General features: G+C 55.2%; 7 protein-coding genes across 7 annotated transcripts; 4 read left to right on the top strand and 3 right to left on the bottom strand.

The window, feature by feature from the left end:
* Positions 1-2570: 2570 nt before the first annotated feature.
* On the top strand, positions 2571-5884 carry SPSK_02990 (uncharacterized protein; the record flags this gene model as incomplete). The annotated part of the gene is made up of 5 exons (XM_016729835.1): positions 2571-3098; positions 3196-3465; positions 3561-4578; positions 4658-4977; positions 5060-5884. 5 exons carry the CDS (start codon positions 2571-2573, stop codon positions 5882-5884), a joined length of 2961 nt encoding a protein of 986 aa, XP_016584966.1.
* Positions 5885-6575: 691 nt separating this feature from the next.
* On the bottom strand, positions 6576-7536 carry SPSK_03522 (thioredoxin; the record flags this gene model as incomplete). Its single annotated transcript, XM_016730360.1, has 3 exons — positions 6576-7215; positions 7295-7373; positions 7503-7536. The coding sequence occupies 3 exons, from the start codon at positions 7534-7536 to the stop codon at positions 6576-6578; spliced, it is 753 nt and encodes a 250-aa protein (XP_016584965.1).
* Positions 7537-8351: 815 nt separating this feature from the next.
* On the bottom strand, positions 8352-9529 carry SPSK_03436 (SWR1-complex protein 5; the record flags this gene model as incomplete). Its single annotated transcript, XM_016730274.1, has 2 exons — positions 8352-9147; positions 9210-9529. The coding sequence occupies 2 exons, from the start codon at positions 9527-9529 to the stop codon at positions 8352-8354; spliced, it is 1116 nt and encodes a 371-aa protein (XP_016584964.1).
* A 649-nt stretch (positions 9530-10178) lies between these two features.
* On the top strand, positions 10179-12471 carry SPSK_03111 (uncharacterized protein; the record flags this gene model as incomplete). The annotated part of the gene is made up of 2 exons (XM_016729952.1): positions 10179-11568; positions 11639-12471. 2 exons carry the CDS (start codon positions 10179-10181, stop codon positions 12469-12471), a joined length of 2223 nt encoding a protein of 740 aa, XP_016584963.1.
* A 397-nt stretch (positions 12472-12868) lies between these two features.
* Positions 12869-13861, bottom strand: SPSK_03506 (uncharacterized protein; the record flags this gene model as incomplete). The annotated part of the gene is made up of 5 exons (XM_016730344.1): positions 12869-12946; positions 13009-13070; positions 13134-13313; positions 13382-13409; positions 13493-13861. The coding sequence occupies 5 exons, from the start codon at positions 13859-13861 to the stop codon at positions 12869-12871; spliced, it is 717 nt and encodes a 238-aa protein (XP_016584962.1).
* Positions 13862-15442: 1581 nt separating this feature from the next.
* On the top strand, positions 15443-17612 carry SPSK_03127 (multidrug resistance protein, MATE family; the record flags this gene model as incomplete). The annotated part of the gene is made up of 2 exons (XM_016729968.1): positions 15443-16337; positions 16411-17612. 2 exons carry the CDS (start codon positions 15443-15445, stop codon positions 17610-17612), a joined length of 2097 nt encoding a protein of 698 aa, XP_016584961.1.
* Positions 17613-17968: 356 nt separating this feature from the next.
* SPSK_03004 (syntaxin-binding protein 1) lies at positions 17969-21087 on the top strand (the record flags this gene model as incomplete). The annotated part of the gene is made up of 5 exons (XM_016729849.1): positions 17969-18363; positions 18478-18662; positions 18726-18763; positions 18904-18991; positions 19064-21087. The coding sequence occupies 5 exons, from the start codon at positions 17969-17971 to the stop codon at positions 21085-21087; spliced, it is 2730 nt and encodes a 909-aa protein (XP_016584960.1).
* Positions 21088-21195: the final 108 nt, after the last annotated feature.

Here is a 21195-nt window from a genome sequence, read left to right as displayed (position 1 = left end):
CGGTCGTACGAGTCGGCTACGTTAGTGGAAAGACGCGGAGCATTGGGCACGGAAGGAACGAAGTGTCATCTTTTGACTCGTCTGAGCCAAACCGGAAGGAATGTTGTGTACAGATCCTAGATAGACAAGCGCGAGCCTGCCTCAGTGAGACGTAAGATCACGGGCAACTCCCGGGTGGCATCACCTGCCTCTCCTGCAAAATAGCAAAACACAACTCTTGGCTTCGAGATATGTGTCCACGCAAGACTCCGGCAGAGAATGCCCACCAAGTAAATGGAGCTTATCCACTTCTTTCCAGACACCCAGACGAATGGGGCTGCCAAGCATGCCTGGAGACATGTGTGAAGCTCTGACCAGTTTTCGATCGAGCAACCCTACGTCGCAATACACCAAAAAAGTGTGTGACGAGAAAGAAAAACGAGAAAACCTACACTTGATTTTTAGCCCCGTAATGCCTGCTAAGACGTACTAAGGCTGTGTTTTGGGCAGACCTTTATGGCATAGCGGCGGAGGCCCCTATGGTAAAGCTATGCTGTGGGGACTCTGCGTAGGTCGTTTCCCCCGAATGCCGCTCTGCAGCACATTGTGGGAGCGCTAAAACAGCTTTGGATGCCGTTGCGAGTAAGAACAAGTGCCGCAAGACGGCCTTTGCCTGGCCAAATGATGAGCTCAAATCCCCGCTCTCTTCTCCGTGCCGCCTATCGCTCCTGCTCGTCCGATGCTTCCGCTGAAGAAGGAACCCTCTAGCTACCACGATTATGCAGAAAGGTCGCATGCTATTGTTAGGAAAAACCGTCGGGGCATGCAAGTGTCGAACGAGTTTTCCTCCGCGGTGCTCCATGGTGGTGGGTTGGTATGGACTAGTCTGCTGTGGGAAGGACGGGACATGAACAGCGTGCTTGTCGGCATCTTCCTGCATCATGCTGCATTTTGCTGCATCTTGATAACATGCCTCTGTGCATCTCCTCCAGACTGATTGCTCCTTCTCTTGCGGTGTGATCACGCCGCATATCTTTCGTCCTTTGTCTCTTTCCTTAATACGCAGCCAAGGAAGGTTGTGAGAACGGCAAGTACGACCACCTTTTAACGCTTGTGGGGTCACGCTTGCTCGGCTTCAGGCCTATCACGCCGCACTTTCTTGATGTGTATGGGGGTGTCTAGCTTTGTAGTGTGGACTCGCCTTGTGTCGTTCCTGCCTTTTTGGCCTTTCCCCACTCACACCCAGGGAGCGCCAGCCCACTCCAGCCCACCGCTCCCTCCCACCTCTCAGGGCATTGGATCTGAAATCTCAAGGTCTTGCTGGCGGGTTGTCGGTGTCTGAGTTGTCCACTTCCAGCCCGAGCTGGGCCTGCCACTCGCTCAAAGCCGCCTTCGCCTACCGGCCCTTCTCGACCTCTCCTTTCCTAGTGCATGAATTCCTTGTCTTTCTGTCTCCCTCTTCTTCCTTCTTTGCAGCTCTTGTCATTTTTGCTTCTGAGACCGTCTGTCCCCACGCAGCTGCGTTTCTATTTTTCACGTACATTTTCACTACACCCACCGGGCTCTCGGAAAGAGATAAATCAAAGTATTATTTTTGTAAAAATAGCAAGACGTGACTAGAACGTGATTTCTTATTTTCAGTTCTTTTTCTTTTTGTTCGTCCGCCGTTTCCTCTCTGTTGACTTACCCCCCTTGTCTCACTGCTACCTTGCGACCTTTCGATTAGTGCATTGTGTCATTTTTGGCTAGGCCTTGCTCCCCCCTGCATCAGCGCTCTGCTCCCTCTCCTTACGGCTCACTTAGCCTCTTTTTCGTTCCTTTTCTTTCGAGTTCCTTCCTCGTGCACCATCGTTCCTTCTCTTCTCTCTCTGGGAAGGTGCCGACGATAACTGTTCCTTTCACCAGCCCGGTCTTTCCTTATACTCGTTACGATACCCTATCCTTTCCATTGCCAAACCTCAGTGCCTTCCTTTCCCCGGTAGACATCAGGCTCGTCTTTGCACATCGTGACGGGTCTGTTTTGCCCTCTCTTTTCCCTCCCTCTCCTGCCACCCCGTGTCCCGACCCTCCACGACTCCGCTTGCGGCACTTGGACCTCTCGATTGGTCTCCTTCGACCTTTTTTTTCTTGTATTATACAAACACTTGACGCCCTCTTTTTGCCTCGTTCCTTTCTGGTCCTGTTTTGGACGCCTCTCGACTACTTCGGCTTTGTCGAGTGTCGAGTTTTGATCGTTGTGGCCGGAGCCGTGACAGGATTTTTTGGACCCTTTTGATTTCGACAACCTGCCTACGCTTTTCTTGCCTTTCCTTTCAAGATACCCTCCGAGATACCCTTTGAGATACCCTTCAAGATACCCTTCGAGATACCCTTCGAGATACCCATCGAAAAACGCATCGATCCACAACTCGGACACCTTTCGATCCCTTACGAAATCTTTCTGAGAGACTCGATAAAATTCGCCGTCTGTCTCTGCATTCTCCTCCTGTAACGCCCACCCAACGATAACAGACAGCCTACAAGCGCCCACCCGCCCGTCTCTACGACACACCGGATACCGTATTGCTCAGTTCGAATGTACCGTGTTCAATATGAATAAACTCGCGAACCTCAACATGCGTCACTGGTCCGACAGGATAAACCCCAACTTTAGCATGTCGAACCGGCCTCCTAACATGCCCGGTCCAGCCATGAACCCACTGCAGAAGTTGGCCCACCAGGGTGCCGCGAATGCGTCGGCGACGTCTCTTAACCAGGTTGGCATGACCGTGAACACGCCCGTATTCTACTCCTTCAATGTCCCGTTTGCTTCCGACCTGGCCGGCCCCGATACCGAGGACATTTTGCACGCTACCAAAGATGCAGTCCTTCGTTGGACGCACCCGGACAGTGCCCCGGATGACGTGCCTGTCCATGAACTGCCTGTCCACGCGAACAACCTTGTGGACCTGGGAAACCTCTGCGACCAGCTTGCTGCCAAGAATGAAATCGAGGCCAACATTATAACCTCTGTCCCCAAGAATGCCAAGTCCCAAGTTACGACGGTCTGCCTGGTAGGCGCGCCCGATTCTGTCTACCGTGCCCACGAGACTATCTTGAACGAAACGCCTCTTGCTCTTGTACGTTTGCCACTATCCCCGAATTCCCGATCTAGTTGCCATTGACCACAAGTAACATTTCGTTTCACGTTACTAACTGTTGTCCTTCTCTCTGCAGCGCTGTACGACCGTTGATATCAGTGGTGACATGGTGGCCGACCTCATTGAAGGCACGTTGAAGAAAGCCGTTACCGATACGCTCGACAACATCTCAAACTTTTGCGGCGTTGACATTTTCCTCCTTGGCCCAAAGCTGACGCCGATCGTGGATGGGCTCAACGGTGACAACGAGCTCCGGCGTGACCAACGATGGAGAGTGGCTATCTACGGAGACATTTTGTCATCGGAACATGCTAAAACCCGAGTGTTGATTCACATTGACAGAATGGTAGGTCATTTGAGCCTCGCTTACTATACCATCCCTGGATTGCCCTTTCTGGGACCGATGTCGTGTCAGAAGCTAACGCTGTACCTTTTACTCAGCTCGGCCGCGTTTACGACGTACTGCGGTTGGACACCAACTTCCACCAGCCTCTGTGCGGCCGCAACAGAAAGAACATCAAGACGATCGAGTCTTCGACTGGTACTGCCATCTACATGCCTCCATCGTTTTCGACCGTTTTCCGCTATTCGCCCCCGACCGCCCGCCCGCGTGAGCCGAACGAGATCTTCATTACGGGCGAGAGCCAAGACAGCGTTTCGGCCGCGAAGAAGAAGATCCACGAAGTCTTGGGCCGTACCCGCCTCTTTTTGAAGGATATTGTTGTTCCGGCGGAGAAGATCGACAGTATTTTGCTCAGCCGCATGGACAAAGTCCGCAAGATCACCGAGACGAATGGGGCTAATATCCTCTTTCCGGTCCTCGGCTCGAGACAAAACACCGTTCGGATCCAGGCTACCGAGAACCTGCACACGGAGCGGACGGCCCGGGAGTTGATGGCCCTTGCTGGACAGTTCTACAGCGGCTTCTGGGCTATTGCTCAAGCGGATAGCCGCCAGATTCCCAATCCCGCTGAAATTCAATCGATCCTGGGGGAAGTATGTGCCAACTCCGATGCGGATGTCTCGTTCCAGGGCTGGGCATTTAGTATCACGGGCTCCGACGACGCCGTCAAGGCTGCACTGAATGTCCTTTCTATGGTCCCGCTTGCGATCCATCTTCCGTATCAGATCAAGGTCAAGATTGAGCTTGCCAACGAACACAAAGAATTCGTCAGTGGCAAGAAAAACGGCAAAATCAACAAGATCATGGGACAAAGCAACGTGCAGATCCTATTCGAGAGCTTCGGCGAGTACAACTTCAACATTGATGTCAATGCTCAATCGTACGAGTCGATGAAGCAGGGCCTTTCGCTGGTTGAGCAGGAGATGCCCGCGTCCATCTCTTTCCATGTTCCGGACCAGTACCACAAGCGCATTATTGGCATAGGAGGCCAGCACATCCAGCGCATCATGAAAAAGCATTCTGTCTTTGTCAAGTTCTCTAACGCTATGGACCGAGGTAAGATACAAGCCACCGTTTCGCACGCACTTGTTTGCATAAAATGCATGCCTTTAATTTGCTAACGCAGCTGTCATAGGTGGCATTGGCCGAGAAGATGATGACATGCGCGTTGACAATGTGATATGCCGCACCCCTGCTCGGAACGCGCAGAATCTTGAGCTTGTCAAGTCTGAGATTTTGGAGATGGTTGATCGAGTGGATTCGGAGTTTACGTCTCAAATCGTCAACGTCGATCGCCTGTACCACCGTCGTTTGATTGCGCGACTGCCGGAGCTTGAGACTCTTGAGAAGAAATGGAACTGCAAGATCAGCTTCCCCAGCACCGAACAAGCAAGCGATGAAGTGACCGTTACCGGCCCGCAGTGGCAGGTTCCCCTCTGCGTGGACGACTTCCTGGTACGTTCCTTTTCGCGTCCGGATATCACTTTTTACAGCCATATTTTTGATATGTGTATGCTGACTGACCGAATTTAATTAGGGAATGGTTCCTGACAACCATGAGATGGTCTTTGTGCGGAGCTCCGCCCTGATCAAGTATCTAGAGTCTCCGGAGTATGCACACGAATTGGTGCCGAAGCTGAAGAAGCACCATGAGGTTGGCGTCACCGTTCAGGAGAATACCGAGGAGACCACTGAGGAGGGCGAGCCGACCGTGACCATGCTGTGGACGTTCACACGCAACAATGCAGGTGGTCTTCGCGACGCGGTCGAGGTCCTTTATTCACAGCTTGCTACAGCCAACGTCGAGGTGACTGTCGTCAAGGGCTCGATTCCCCGCCCCAAATCTGACACATTTGAAGAATCATTCCAGTACTTTGATTCAAAGCTGCTCCAGCACGCACCGACGACCCTCGGAACAGATTCGCCAACCAAGTCCGCTTTTGGCGATGAGGTGGCCCGCGAGCGCAACACCATCTTTGACCGTCTCCGCAAACCGGGCAGCATGTCGTCGATCTCGTCGTTCCTTGACCGTCGCAAGAACAGCGCACAATCGTCCCACTCCCTTTTCAAGGGTTCGGCCAACGCGTCCAAGACATCTTTGATTAGCATCGAATCGACTCGCAGTTTCAATGCGGACCGCAACCCTTGGAACGACAGCGGTGTCAACCTACCCGATGACGACTCGTCTCCTTGGCCGACCCGTCCTTTCAGCAATGGCATGGACCACCACAACCTGACGATTCCCCAGACGGGCGAGATCACACCTCGCTACAACCCGCGGCAGTCTGCTGACAGCGGCCGCCCGTCAACGTCTCACTCGACCAATTCTGGATACCCTGGTCACATTGGAGCCTTCCGTTAAACCGTGAGAAAGTGAAAGTTGTCAACTTTGATGACGTTTTTCTCAGTTCTGTTGTCATTGCTCTCTTCCGCATATGCGTTCTGCCGTTTGATATTTTTTGTTTATTTCTCGAGTTGTGTTCTCAGCTGCTTTTGTGTTGAGTGTTGATTTTCTCGACTAGAACGCCGCGGGAAATGGAAACCAAAAAAACAGTCGAAAATACCCCTATCCCCATTGGCTGGATATACCCTGGCGCGCAATACCCCAACTCTTCCGGTCATGGATATGGATCTTGTGATGGACGATGATGCATTGCTTTTGTTTTACTCTCATTTTTTTATAAGTTGTGATATCATTTTCTCGCGATTATGGTTGTCTTGCTGGGCACATTGTCATTTTCATTATCTGTACTTCCCATTTTTTTCCCTCTCAGCTTGAGTATTTCTCTCAAGCAAAAAAGAAGCGACGCGCATGATATCCCTATTCTATACCAAAAAAGAGAAGGTTAGATTTGTTCTGATACGAACACCCCAAAGACTATACAGTTTACTTTTGCATACTTGGATGGTGACCTTTCGGTTGGTGCTTTATTTGTGCAGAGTATGATATATGGAAATAGAAAGAGATGGCATAAAGTTGTCATTTACAATGTGCTTCGATACCAGTACAATGACCAAAGAACCGCCGTCTGTCCCCCCAACGACACGCGATTTTACAGCTTGCCTGCTCTCGCTACCGGCGCATCAACCAGGACAACGTCCTGGTACGGCAGACCGAGGAACTGGTACACAAAGTGGAAGCGATCGCTGCCAAAAAAGGGCTCCGCATCGCCGGCATCGTTGGTGACCCACAGCCAAGGCGCGCCATAGGCGCCCCGGTCGAGCGCCTCCGTGGTGGCGGCCGTCAGCTGGTCCTTGGCGGGCTGTGATGTGGCACCGGCGACAATAGCGTCGACGTCGGCGGCGGTGAACAAGGGCTTGCTGTTCTGGGAGCCGGCTTTGAGCGAGGCCTTGCCGTTGAAGCCGGCGGGTGCGGCGCGGAGCTCGGCCTTGAGGATCTCTGGGTCGCGCAGATCGGCGTGCTCGGGCGTCCAAAAGCGGTAAAACAGGTAGTGGAAGGCGGCAACATACGTCTCGGCCGAATAATGACTCTGGATGTAGTGGAGGGCGCGCAGGGCCAAGACAGTGACGGCGCGCTTCATAAAGTCTGGCGGGGCCTGGGTCTCGGGCGCACCGACCCGGGCACAAGACCGTCTAACGTCGTACATGCCATACGCGGCCTTTGCGGGAAGCGAGAACGGCGGTTTGTTGCCAGTCGCCTTGTTAATGGCGCCGAGAAGGATGGGGTGATATCTGCAACGTTAGGTCAGCCATCGTGAGTCGGTGTCTTGGGGGGAGGTTTATAGGTTTTATAGGTTTGGGCATCTCATACACGACCTCTACGTTGTTGGCAGCATAGACAGGTGCATCTTTGACAAGCAAGAGAAAGGCCACGTAGCTGTATAATGACGCTGTTCAAGGGGTGCGAGTTAGCCAACGTGACGTGAGATTTAACAGTTGTGAGTCCAACCCCAAAGTAAAGAACGGGGTCGTGCCGCAACATTAGGAGGAAGATCGATTGTGTTGCGTATGCGACTCACCGACGTCAAGATACGCGTCGATACGGCCGCCCATTGTGGTAGCAGTGTTTTGTGAGGCGGGAGGGAGTGTCCGAGGTGAGTTGGTATAACGAGATGGCGCAAAGAGAGATGCTGACAGACTGAGGTATCATTTGCTGTGTTGCTGATGCGAATTATTTCCAAAGTAGATCGTACATTTCCCCATGTTTTTATGTTCACTGTTTCTAACAACTCTTTAGGAGATGGGTATTAAGCCGCTGTGCGTAGTAGCGCGGGGTGGGGAACCAGCTCCGCAGCACATTAAAAGCCGAGGCACAACGTTAGTAGGGCTGTTTTGGAGCATGTAAGGATTTGTTCACATGGTCGTTTGAAAGTTCGATGTTCAATTGTTAACAGGGCAAAACAATTTTCGGGCTAGACAAGATTTATTACTATCTGTTACGTTATGGACGATTTGTCAGTTAAATTTAATATCGTGTGCCCTTCCAGTGCTCTTCCAGTGTCGGCGGACAGTTGGAACGCATTCATAGCATCCCATTGGACTGTTGAGCAGCTGTTGCGAGAACAAAGCACCAGCAAAGCCGCCTTGCTCATATCGCTGCATCTGATATGGCAGTATGTACTGGCCGCTTGCCGACTAGCGAACATTTCGTAATGTACCGCGGTACTCTTTGCTCCACGATGCTCCGGCTGCCACTGTAGCAAGGCTGCCGACGGCACGACGTCCAGGCGCGGACCTGTAGGCCGCTTCAACTGGGCGTGATGACCATGAATCGGGATTTCACCATAGTTGGCGTGCAGTGAGCAGGGCATGCTGGCTGTACTATGAGGCGTGTGCGGGTCGAGCGCACGACACTACGGCCGCCGTCATCACACTTTGCCAGCCATGCGCGCACGTCGGGCCTCCTCTTCGCGCCGCATCTCTGTCCGTGCCAGGAATTGTTGCCGGTCCACAAACGCGCCCTTGGACTTTCCCGCCACGGCCAGCTCGTCCTGGATACCCTCGCGATCCACAAACCCGGCCCAGTCCATACGGCTCTTCTCCACCGTCGTGAGCTTCTTGGCCTGGTCCTGGGCAGCCTGCAGCTGCTTCTGTAGAGCGGCGCGCTCGCGTGCCTGCAGCCGGGCGGCCAGACCCAGGTCGAGATCGGTACGGGCGCCCACCTGGACGAGCGACGGGTCCAGGATCGGCTCAAACACGGAGCGAAATGCCTTGCGGGGTGGCGGGCGCATGGGCTGGTTGTCGCTGTCACCTCCGTCGCTCTCGCCTTCCTTGCTCACAGCCACAATCTCGACATTGTCGGCGCCGACCTCTTCTAGGTATAACTTGGCCTCGGCCGAGTCGCGTGCGACAATCTTTTCCTCCGTATGCACCTGGCCGGCAAAGTTGTACGTGCGCTTGATCTTGATCATTTCTGTGCGGCCCGAGGTCGTCGCCGTGTCCTTGCCATCCGTTTCCGTCTCGGTCTTTTCCTTTTTGCCGTCGTTACGATCCCCACCTGCTGCTGCAAACATGGCTGCCGAGGCGAGCGACGAAAGATCCGGCTGCTGCTGCGCCCTGACCTCGGAACCACTACTTCCTCCACCGCCCATCATCTGGCTGAAGATTGCGTCGACATCGACCGTGACCGGGCCTTGGACAGCCGCAGCTCGCCGTTCTGCTTTCCTACACACTGTAAGTATCCATAACCATGGCGACCTCCATCATACGGCCGGGGCTGTACTCACTCATTTGCACGCTGGTTACGTGTCTTTACAAACCCGCCCACGCCGCCGTCGCCGTCTTCGCCGTCGCTGTCCTTGTCTCGCCGCCTCCGCTTCTTGCCTTTGCCGATGATTGCCTCGTCGCCCGAGTTTTCAAAACCCGCATCTTCTGCCTCCATATCCCCGTTGGTGGGCTTTCCTGCCCGCTGGCCGGACGTCGTCGCGTTGGCATCATCGTCGTCGTCATTGTCATCGTCGTCCGAGTCGGCCGCGGATGCGTGGTCGGGCACGTTCTGTGGCGCAAAGTCCGAGTCTTCGGACGATGCATAGTTTTCGTCATCCATGACAACGTCGGCGGGAGGTATGGCGGCGTCGGTCCGCTGGTGGGTTGTGATGTGGTGCAGTTGTGTTAAGTTTTTTTTTGGAGGACAGCCTTGGGAGCTCAGCCGCGTCGCGTTCTATACGAGTATTAAAATGTTTGTCAGAAAGGCGCTTTGCTTCAGCGCACACCCGCCACATCCCCGCTAGCTGCGCGACCCACTTTTAGGCTAATGGGTGCTGCAGCCTTGCGCCTTCCTTGCAGGTGCCAAAAGCGGAGCTGCCCCTTCCAATGCCAAGAACCCCCTGCGCGAGCCGTGCCTTCCCTGTCTTCGACGCCAGCTTTCCTTAAGCACTTTCCCTTTCTGAACCAACAGAGCTGCTTCCACGAGCGACGACGACGACGACGACGACGACGACGACGACGACAGAAAGGAGGGTCGACCAGCACAGCACTGGCTCCTCCTACGCGACACTCGGCCCGTCGACCTCCGATTGCGTGGCACCATCCTCACCAGGCCGTCTCTCTTTTTGCCGCGAGGCAGCCTTGAGCCCTGGTAACTGCAAAATGCGATGCTCCCACTCCTCGACATAACATAAAGACGCGATTTCTCCGTTTGTCTCAACGAACCCTACGTCGTGCAGAGTACATAAGCACACGCCCACGTCCACGCCATGGCCACGGTACAGGACCGCGTCCGCGGGACGGTGCAGTCGCTCTTCCTCAGCGACGTGGAGATGGGCAAGAAGGACGACGACCACCTGCGGCCGCGGACGGGCAGCAGTAGTTCTGGCCATGGGGCCTCATCTGTCCTTCACTCGGTGCGTGTGCATCCGCGCAAGCTCCTAAAGCGGCTGGCAATCGGCGTGTTGGCCTTGCTTGCTGTCTACCTATTTGTCAAGAACTTGCCAAGCGACTTGCCGGTTCGCGACCATCGTCGGCCTGTTTACCAGGACGCGACACAGCCACGTGGGCACGACCGACAAAAGTCTCCGCCTCCTCCACGTCCGCCGCCGCCGCCGCCGGAGCATCCAAAGGCCCAAGCGCCGCCCTTTAATGACCGCCTCGGCAACCTCAAGGCGCCTGAGGTCCCGCCATCCGCGCCCGTCGCCCCCGATGCAGCCCCTCCCCAGCCGCGCGCCTCTGCCGTAAGCCCAGCAGTCGGCTATTACAACGGCCAGCTGCGCTTCCTTGAGCTCGCCGGCAGCCTCCGCTCGATCAGTAGCACCCACGGCTCGTTCAGGGTCAACAAGAACGTCCTCTTCGCCGCCGGAAGTCTGAATAGCATCGCCACGCTGCTGCCGCTGGCCTGCCAGATGGGCACCGAGCTGCGCAGCTATGTGCACTTTATGGTGATGAGCAAGAGCGAGATCAGCCTTGCTGCTCTGCAGCAGATTCACGGCATAGACGCCTCGTGCAATATTTTCTTCCACGATGCACGGCCCGAGTACGCCTCCATTTCGACGGATGAGCGCATGGAAAACGGCGTCGACGTCGCCATGTCCCATGTCCAGCTCTACATGCACCCGCAGGCCATTATCATTGACGGCACCAACGCCGAGGAGACCTTTTTCAAGGCCGGCATGCGAACCCACGCCAAGTCTAGCCACACCACGCTCATCGAGCTGCCCAAGCGCGCGCCGCAGCGGCTAGCCTGGCTCACCAAGCTCGACAGCGCGTCTCTGTCCAGCTGGAACAAGATCAGCATCGACATCCTCATCCACGCGTATCCGGGCGCTTCGGGCAGCCTGATCCGCCTGCTCAAGTCGCTGAGCGGCGCTGATTTTGGTGGCGGCTCCGTTCCCCACGTCACCATTGAGCTGCCGCAAAAGATAGACCCGCCGACCGTGGAGTTCCTCGAGTCGTTCCGCTGGCCGCCTGCCGGGTTTGCCGACGCGTCGGACACGAAGCAGCTTTCGCTGCGCCACCGCATCCCCAAGCATGGTGTCAGCGAGGAGGAGAGCTCCGTCCGCTTCCTCGAGTCGTTTTGGCCGACGCACCCACAAGACTCCCATGTGCTCGTGCTGTCACCTCAGACGGAGCTCGCGCCCGACTTTTTTCACTGTAAGCGCTGCCTTCCAACCTTTTCTCTGTCCATCTCCTGTTGCCTCGTATCTATGTCTAACGGACTCAGACATCAAGTATGCCCTGCTCGAGTACCGCTACTCGAATCCGGCCCTGCTTCAAGAGTGGGACAAGCGTCTTTTTGGTATCAGCCTCGATCTGCCGCGCACTGCCTTGGACGGCTCGACTCCGTTTGTGCCGCCAGCACCATTGAAAAAGGGAGATACGACAGAGGCGGCCGCTGCCTCGGTGGCCGGTACCTCGGCCGATACATCCGCCGACTCCTCGTTCCTCTGGCAGGCCCCCAACAGCAACGCGGTTCTTTTCCTCGGCGAGCGCTGGGCCGATCTGCATCGGTTCATCGCCCAGCTGCTCGCGACCCAACGCATGGCCGAGCCCGAGTCCAAGTCTCATGCTGAACAACCTGTCAAGCGCGTCAGCAAAACCTTCCCCGCCTGGCTCGAACATGCCCTCCAGCTCTGCCAGGCCCGCGGCTTCTGGACCCTCTACCCCAGCTCCACCACCGCCAGCGCCCTCGCCACCGTCCACGACGAGCTCTACAAGCCGCCCGAGGAGTACGAAGAGGACGTCCTGGCCGACGCGGCCGCGGCCGGTAGCAACCCGCACTGGACCGGCTCGGACGAGGTGCGTCTGGGCAGCAAGACGCTGCTCGAGGCGCTGCCACACCGCGGTGGAACTGCTACAGGAGACACCACCGGCCTTGCGCCCTTCTCGGACCTTCCGCTGTTGGCATGGGACGGCAAGTCCGTCACGCTAGACGAACTCAACGACCAGTCCATCGAGTACGCGACGCACTTCCGCCGCACTACGGGTGGCTGCAGCGAGGGTATGCTGGCCGTGCTGCTACCGGAGACGCTGTTTTGTAACGACATGGACGACTAGTGTTTTCTCTCACTTTTATTTCTCTCCCTTTGTGTTTTATCTCACTCTTTTTAACTTTACTTGAGCAAAAGGATACATGACTGGATGATCTGTCAGGAGGCGATATCTTTTCTTGCTTTTTCCGCCCTCGCTTTTCAGCCTGGCTTTTCAGCCCTGGCTTCTCTCGCCGATTCATTTTGTATTATCTTCTTTCTTCATCTCTTTTTTGTTCATTGCGCAACACTGTAACGGTAGAATACTGAGCGGATCTAGGAACATAGACTTATTTGATTTGATTTTGATTTTGATTTTATTTCATCCAATCATTCGTATCGCTAAGAAGGCAAGCAGGTATTCATAAGATATAATACAATAGATATAGGAAACAAATCTCGCGACATGCTGCTGACATGCCGCTTTAGTTCTCGCTTATCCGGTTTATAACCAAAAGCGTCACGCACGAACCGAGAATGGCGAGCGCCACGGCAGCCATGATCTGGAGGGACACTATATTAGTAAGGGAACCTGAGGGATACGTATAGGAATGGGTACACGCACCGACTGCGTCTTCCAGCCGGACTGGACGATAGCCTGCCGACGGCTGTATTTGTTGACCGTTTCTAGAGGTGTTAGCTGTGCCGCCAGTGTTTGGGGGCGTCCGTCCGGTCACGTTGTAGACGTACTGATGTAGTTGGCGACGCCCACGAATAGAGTCAGAACCGAAAGGAGCCAGAAGATGATGCCAAGCGGCCGGGCCATCCGCAGTTCCAGTGGTGACGGTTGGTTTTTGAGATGGAACGACAGGACAATGGCTACGGCCACAACGGCCATTGTCACGGAAAGGCGGAGGTACGAGAGAAAGGCTATACTGTTGTGTTAGTTTCAGGAAAGCGCCACGCAGACTTGAGTGATGGCAACAACGTCAACATACTTCGTTCGTTGGCCAGGCCGTCGCGCGCCTAATTCCGAATTGTTAGCGACTTTGCACACCGGCTAGATCAAGGTCACCCAAGGCCACCCAAGGCCACTAAACGCCACGCACATCACTACTTGTGTTTTCGAACAGCAGAGGCCCAAACAACGGCCAGATCCAAAAAGCTGCCTCGCCGGCATAGCCGTACGAGCCCAGCTCGCCGACCTCGACGGGTTTCGTCATCGCCGCCAACGGTGCGCAGCAACCGTCGTCGTCTTCGCCATCGCCATGGCCGTGGCGGTCAGTGCGCTGCGTCCGCTCGTCGTCGTCGTATCCAGAGCTTTCATCGCTGTCGTCGTCGTCTTCGTTGTCGCCTCTTCGGTTGCGGTGGGCATGGTCTTCCACGTCGGTCCACGGCGCGGCTGCGGCCGTATGGGCGTGGTGGTGCCGACCATGTTGCTTGCGTCGCGGTGCGACACGGGGCATTTCGAGAGGCATCGCGGTGTTCAAGTGAATAAATACAGGCGAAACGTGGATGTCTCGTTGGCGTATTGCGTTCCTCCGATGTTCGTTCGTGGCCGGGATGGAGTCGAGACGAAAGCGGGTAGCGGAACGTGAAGTTCAGCCTGCTCGGAATGACGCCTTCTTACTCGCTGATGAGCTTTATGGAACTCGTGCTTGCTGTAACGGCTCAGGCAGTTGCTCAGTGGTATTCTGGCGTACAATCGAGCTTTTGCTGTTTTAGGGAGGTCCAACCAGCCAATGGCGGCAACCGCGTGGGGTGAAGCGGGGAAGGCGCGATTGTGTTGCCAACCTCGATTTTTTTTTGTGGCCTGCAAGTAAAGAGACTAAAGGAGAATGCGGCGCAGACAGTATTTCGTATTGTATCCAGTGTTTACGGTAATATTGACTTTTGCGCAACACGACAACACGTCAAAGCAACGTCGAATAATCCAAAGACAAAACTGCGCTTTCGTTTGGAAACGTAGCTGCTCCTTTGACTGGTAGCCTCGTTATTCTGCCGCATAAACTACGAGATATGGCCGCTAACACAACTAGCTGCAAAAAGCTTCCAGCCAACAAAGACAATAACGGGAAGGCTCGACTGACGCTGCAGTTTTCCTCCCAAGGATAGCACTGTCTTCTGCGTCGCAAGCCTCCCCAAACATATCAATAATGAAGTGTAGACCGGGATGCTCAAAGTCAGCATCATGGCCAGCAAAAATATACATCCATCTGTCTGTCAACATGCAGCCCACTGGTTCACCGCCCACTTTCCTCGGTGTAATTACAGAGAACGACAGACAACAAACTCGGTAGTGGCTTAAGATAAGCCGAGCTCCCGCCTCTTTTTGCGTTTTTTTTAACCCTTTGGGGCAAGCGAATCCGCGCTAGCGCCACCCTCACGGCTAGTACGAGGTATGCTGTCTAGGAGGAAGAAATAAGGAGAGAAAACTTCGGCGGCGAACAAGGCCTCGCCGGCCAGAACGGCGCCAAACTCGAGGAGGGCGGTGGCCAGGCTCTTGCTTCCTCAAAGCTTTATCGGTTGCACTTGCACATCGCAGCGGCGATTTAGTCACGTAGGGAAAGTACGATCGAGTGACCCACTGCCTTTTTTTCGTTTCTTACCTTATGCGGCACTCCGTTTGTCGTACGAATGTACTATTTTTCTTTTTCTCTCGTGCCCGCTGTGTGACTCCGTCATCCTGCAAGTCTCTCGCTGACCTTACACAGCCTGCCTCGCAGCGTCGCATGGGTTCGGCCACTTTTGTCACGCCTGTCATCTGGACGCCTTTCTTTTGACCTTCTGCAGATTCTTAGTCTAGTTTCCGCCGATACTGCTTTTTTAAAAATTGGGGTATTTTTTCTGCCGTGTTTTCCTTGGATTTGATTTCATCCCACATATTGTGTTGTCTCTCTCTTTTTTTCTTCCTCTCATGACCTCGACCTCTACTGTTTGGAATACAGTTGACGGAGCTCATCGGACATTTACCCTCTTCTTCCCCCCTCCCTTTCCTCGCGGGTCACTGTTGCTCTTCTTCAACTTATTTACTACAAACCCTTCCCCCCTCGAACACAATGACACCCAGTCGGTCGATACCAACCGGCTCGCCGACACCTGGCGCCCACCAGGAGTCCATTGCCGGCCTCGCCTCGTCTTTTGCTGCCTCCCTGGCCGATCCTTCCCCATTGGCCCAGGAAGTGCTCGCCCGCGACATCGCTGAGCTAACTCCGTCCGAAATCGAGGCCGAGAACCGCGCAGCTGCCTTGGCCCCCGCCTCGTACCACTCGGCCGGCATTGTCCCCTACGCCGACGGCAGCCAGGATGATATTGACACCGACTCTGATATCGACGGCCCCGGTTCCAAGGGACCGTACCTCTACCGCCGACCCAGCGCCATCGCGTATGGAAACACTCGCCCCGTCCTCGGCGTGGCTCCTACAAGCGGCCCAGCTCTGAGCAAGGTCGAGAAGCTCAAGTCTCGCGAGGCGGAACGCAGCCTCCTCCGTGACAACCACCTGCTGCCACCCAAGCACGTCTCGGCAGCCGCGGGCCCGGGTCACGCAGGATCCAGCTCTACAGCCGCTGGTGCAGACGGCCGCGAGCCAGGTTTGTTCACCCGTGTGTACAAGAGCGTCTTCAGCACGCGTCGGCCAAAGGACACGGCCGAGGAGGAGCGGCGGCTACAGGGAGACGGTGCTGGTGGCCTGCCGGATGAGCGGACAGCACTTCTCGAAACTGCGCCGTCAGCACCCGAGTTCGACGGTTCCGAAACGGGGCCCCACCTGGACGAGCAGTGGAATGCCGCTGTGGCCGCCGGCCAGATCCATACCACGTGGCAGCGCGAAGCCAAGACGATTGCCGTGTACTCGCGGTCCCTCATCATCACATTTTTGCTCCAATATTCCATCAACATCACAGGTGTCTTTGCCGTCGGCCACATTGGCAAGGCCGAGTTGGGAGCCGTCAGTCGTACGTTTTGTTGTGCCCTTGGCTATCCTGTCTTCCGACATCATCCACAGTATACTGACCAGTCCTAAACCAGTTGCCACAATGACCGCCAGCATCACGTTCTACGCGCCCTGTCAGGGCCTCGCTACATGCCTCGACACGCTCTGTTCTCAGGCCTACGGCTCGGGCCACAAGTTCCTCGTTGGCTTGCAGCTGCAGCGCATGTGCTGCTTCCTTCTTGTTCTATGCATCCCGCTCGCCGGCATCTGGTTCTTCTCAGAGGAGATTCTTGTGTCTCTGGTTCCGGAGCCGGAGATTGCTGCTCTTGCCGGCCTGTACCTGCGCGTCCTGGTCATCAGCATGCCCGCCAGCGCCGTTTTCGAGTGCTCCAAGCGGTACATGCAGGCCCAGGGCCTGTTCACGGCCAACACATATGTGCTGCTGATTGCGGCGCCCATGAACATCTTCCTCAACTGGCTGTTCGTGTGGCAACTTCAGCTGGGCTTTATTGGCGCCCCTATCAGCGCTGTAATCACGCAATGGACCATGCCCCTGCTCTTGCTCCTCTATGTCTACTTTGTCGATGGCGCGCAGTGCTGGGGCGGCTTCACGTGGCGGATTTTCTCCAACTGGGGTCCTATGATCAAGCTGGCTCTGCCGGGCATGATCATGGTGGAGGCCGAATTCTTTGCCTTTGAAATCCTGACCCTCGGCGCTGGCCGCTTTGGCTCCACCACGCTGGCCGCCCAGAGTATTCTTGTCACCCTCACATCTACCACCTACCAGCTGCCCTTCCCCATGTCCGTGGCCGCGTCCACACGCATTGCCAACCTCATCGGCGCCAAGCTGCCCATCGCAGCCAAGACAAGTGCTAATGTGGCGACCGCTGCCGGCGTGGGCCTCGGTCTCTTCAACTGTCTGTGGGTCTTTGCCTTCCGCTACCAAGTTCCCCGTCTCTTTACCAGCGAACCGGATGTCATTGAGCTTGTGGCTCAAGCCATCCCTGTCGTCGCTGTCCTCCAGATCTTTGACGGCACAGCGTGCGTGGCCAGCTCTCTCCTGCGTGGTGTTGGCCGCCAAGAGATCGGCAGCTATGCCAACCTGGCCGCCTACTACATTGTGGCTTTACCAATCTCGTTCGCCACGGCGTTTTCTCTCGGATGGGAGCTTCGCGGTCTGTGGGCCGGTGTCGGTATTGGTCTTTTCCTTGTCACGGTTGCCGAGTACACCTACCTGTACAGCTACAACTGGGACCGTGCGGTGGAGGAAGCCGAGCAGCGGAATCTGTCTGGTTAGGTGATTGTGGCAGCGATGCTTTAAAGTATGAGATGTCGCCGGGCTTGGAGCTTCCTTTGTATTTGGATGGCCAAACGGCGTCAGCACACATCAATGTTTGTTGTAAACATGGTGTTTTTCGGTTTGCTGATATTTCTGTCTTTGCTTCTGTTTTGGGCGTTTAAAGGTTGTCATATAATAGCGTGCTCTCAACATTTGAGCGATGTAATTTCATCAACTTTGACCATTTTCTTCCTCAGGGTAGTCGTGTCGTATTTGTTATCATCAATCCTGCCTTTCGTGTATAAGTTACGCATCATTGTCATTGGCTGTGTCGCCCCCTCTTTCCCCAAGAGGCAGCTTTTGGTTGATGTCACATGCTCCACTCCCCAATTCCACCCTTCCTCACTGGATTTTATGCCTGTAGCAGGTCAGGACCAGACCAGCGTCATCAGCCTCCTTCCCCAGTAAAGCTTGCCCCGCTAAACCTAAAACAGGAAACCACTCTGGGCCTGGTCTGTTCCTTCCCTATCGTCGCGCGCCTTCCGCTTCCCGCTTCCGTCTGCACACAAACCACCACCCCTCTCTTTCCTGCTGTGCCAGCGCAACTTCCCCGTCTTCAGGCAGTCTTGAAACCGCGCCCCGCTCAACAAAAGCTTCTCGCAAACTCAAAACCGAAACCACGCATCTGCCACCCGTCTAAGCCGCGATTTGCGTTTTTCGTTGCGTCGTATTCTCCTTACACCTCTTCTCTCTCTGCGACCTTCGAATTGTCCGTTTCTGAACCCCCTTTGCTCCCTTCGTCCTTAGCTGCACCAGTGTTCCAACCCATCCTTCACCGCCAACGATTGCACAACATCCCCTCTTGAATTGCCTCTTAATCCAGAAGCGCGTGTTTGGACCACACCGTCTCGAATCTCTCCTTAGAGCGCCTTTCTCTGTTTTGCCTCGACGCAACTGCCTTCTCCCTAAAGCTCTGTCCAGCTCGTCTCACCGACTTGAACGCCGCGTCGTTGCGCGCCGCCCAACTGCCCAAGATGGGTATCTCTATTATCCAGATACAGGAGCAAGGTACGCAGTCTTCTTTACTCTTTCTTAAGTCAACCCAACACTAATACTGGCTCCTACAAACAGTGATAATAGACACGATCGAGAATATCACAAGAGGCGACGTGAGCAACCCCCCTCCACAAAATATCTTCGTCGGCCTTGTGAATCATCTCCTGATTCAACGTCGGCCATCCCGACCAGCGGCCTTGATTTAGGACTTTGTGTGACCGGCTTTGCTAACATATGGGAACCCCTACAACAGTGGAAGGTACTCGTGCTCGATGAGACGAGCAAAAAGATCATTTACAATGTCGTCAAGGAAGATGACATCCTCAACAAGAACATTGCCAGTACATCTACCCCAGTCTAGAAAATTGGATGAAAAAGAGACGATTGCGTGGCCGCTAACAGATCCAAAACAGACGTTGAGCTCATCGAGGAGCGCCGTGAGATGAATCCCACCATGGACGCCATCTACATCCTCTCACCGCAGCCCCATATCGTCGACTGCTTGCTGGCCGACCTGGATCGCAAACGATACCGTCGGGCGTTTTTGGTGTGGACGAGCGTCCTGGATCCCAAGTTGCAACAACGCATCGACGGCGCGCCCGCTGCCCGCCAACAAATTGCCGGTTTCGACGTCCTTTCCATCGACTTCTTCCCGCACGAGTCCCACCTCGTCACCTTCCGTGACCCCTGGAGCTTCCCCATCCTCTTCCACCCCGGCTGCAACGACCTTGTACGGCAACATATGGAGGATCTGGCACAAAAGATTGCCAGTGTTTGTATAGCAGCAGGCGAATATCCGAAAGTACGATACTACCGGCCAAAGAACCCGATACACGAGGCCAGTGTTTTGTGCACGCACTTGGCGCGCTTCGTTCAGCAGCAACTCGACGACTATGCCCGATGGAACCGCGACTTCCCGCCACAAACCAACCGGCCACCCGGCATTCTCGTCATCACTGACCGGTCTATGGATATCATGGCCCCTCTCGTCCACGAATTCACATACCAGGCCATGGCCCACGACTTGCTACCCATCAAAGATGGCGACAAGACGACATTTCATGTCACCTTCAACGAGGGCGAGGCAGGTCAAGAGGAGAAAGATATGGAGCTGCAGGAGAAGGATACTGTCTGGGTCGACAACCGCCACCGGCACATGAAGGACACTATTGACAAATTGATGGGCGACTTCCAGAAGTTCCTCGACCAGAACCCGCACTTTACAAACGACAAGGGCGACGCAACCAACCTCAACGCCATCAGGGACATGTTGGCTGGTCTCCCCCAGTTCCAGGAGATGAAGGAGGCGTATTCTCTACATCTTACAATGGCGCAAGAGTGCATGAACAAGTTTCAGAACAACAAGCTGCCAGACGTCGCATCAGCTGAGCAGACACTGGCAACGGGGCTGGACGAGGATTACCGCAAGCCGCGCAACATCCTGGACCAGGTGGCTCGACTGCTCGATGATGAGTCCATCACGACGGAGGATCGCCTGCGTCTCATCATGCTGTATGTTCTCTACCGCAACGGTGTCATCCCAGAGGACATAAACCGCCTGCTCGCCCACTCGAACCTACCCAAGTCTCTCTTCAACACGATTGTAAACCTGGAACTACTCGGCGGACGTCCAGTGCGTGGACTGAAGGAGACCGTACAGCCACAACCGCCCGTCTTCCCGCCGGATCCTAAAGGACCGGCACAAAATGGCAACGAAGAAGAGTACTCCCTCTCCCGCTTCAACCCTACGCTCCGCACACTACTGGACAACTTGTGTCGAGGACAACTCGATCCACTCGTCTTTCCCTACGTCAACCCGCCACTCGATCCCAACGGAGACGCCATGCTAGCCCAGAATTCCCTACGCGCCGCTAAGCCTAGCTGGGCCGATGCGAACCGCCGTGTACCTGACAACCGCCAGCGCATCTTTGTCTATATGGCCGGCGGTGCGACATTTTCCGAAGCACGCGCATGCTACGAAGCGTCAGCCAAGCACAACCGCGACATTGTCTTGGCAACCAGCCATATGCTGACGCCACATTTGTTCTGCCGCCAAATAGGCGACCTGTCAGCCAACCCCCGGCAGCTCGATATCCCGTTGAGCCGTCCCAAGCCCAAGGCACCGGCTCACTTGTTTGAGCGGGAGGCACCGACGCCGCCACCTCAGCAACAGGCACCGGCGCAGGGCCAACGGCCTGCGCCTGGTGGTGCTGCAGCTGGCCGCCGGCAGGTGGGTGGTGCCGGTGTCGGGGGTATTCCTAGTGGACCTCGCCCTCCTGTCCAGCAGATGGGCGCCATGACGCTCAGCAGTGGCGGTGGTGCCGGTGTGGGCCGGACCCCAGCACCACCCGTGGCCGCAAGCGGTGGCTCCGACGGGAAGCTTCACAAGGCCGACAAGGACAAGAAGAAACGAAACATTTTTGGCTTGAAGAAATAAAAACAAGCAGAGACAGAAGAATCAAAAGCTAGGCACTAGTGACATTACGTCGAACTGGCAGCTGCTTTGCTTTTGTTTTCTTGACATTGTTCATTTGTAACGTGGTAA

Source organism: Sporothrix schenckii, assembly GCF_000961545.1.
Source record: "Sporothrix schenckii 1099-18 chromosome Unknown Cont47, whole genome shotgun sequence".
Taxonomy (NCBI): domain Eukaryota; kingdom Fungi; phylum Ascomycota; class Sordariomycetes; order Ophiostomatales; family Ophiostomataceae; genus Sporothrix; species Sporothrix schenckii.
The sequence above is the reverse complement of the archived record's forward strand: the minus strand, read 5'-3'. Positions and strand labels throughout refer to the sequence as shown.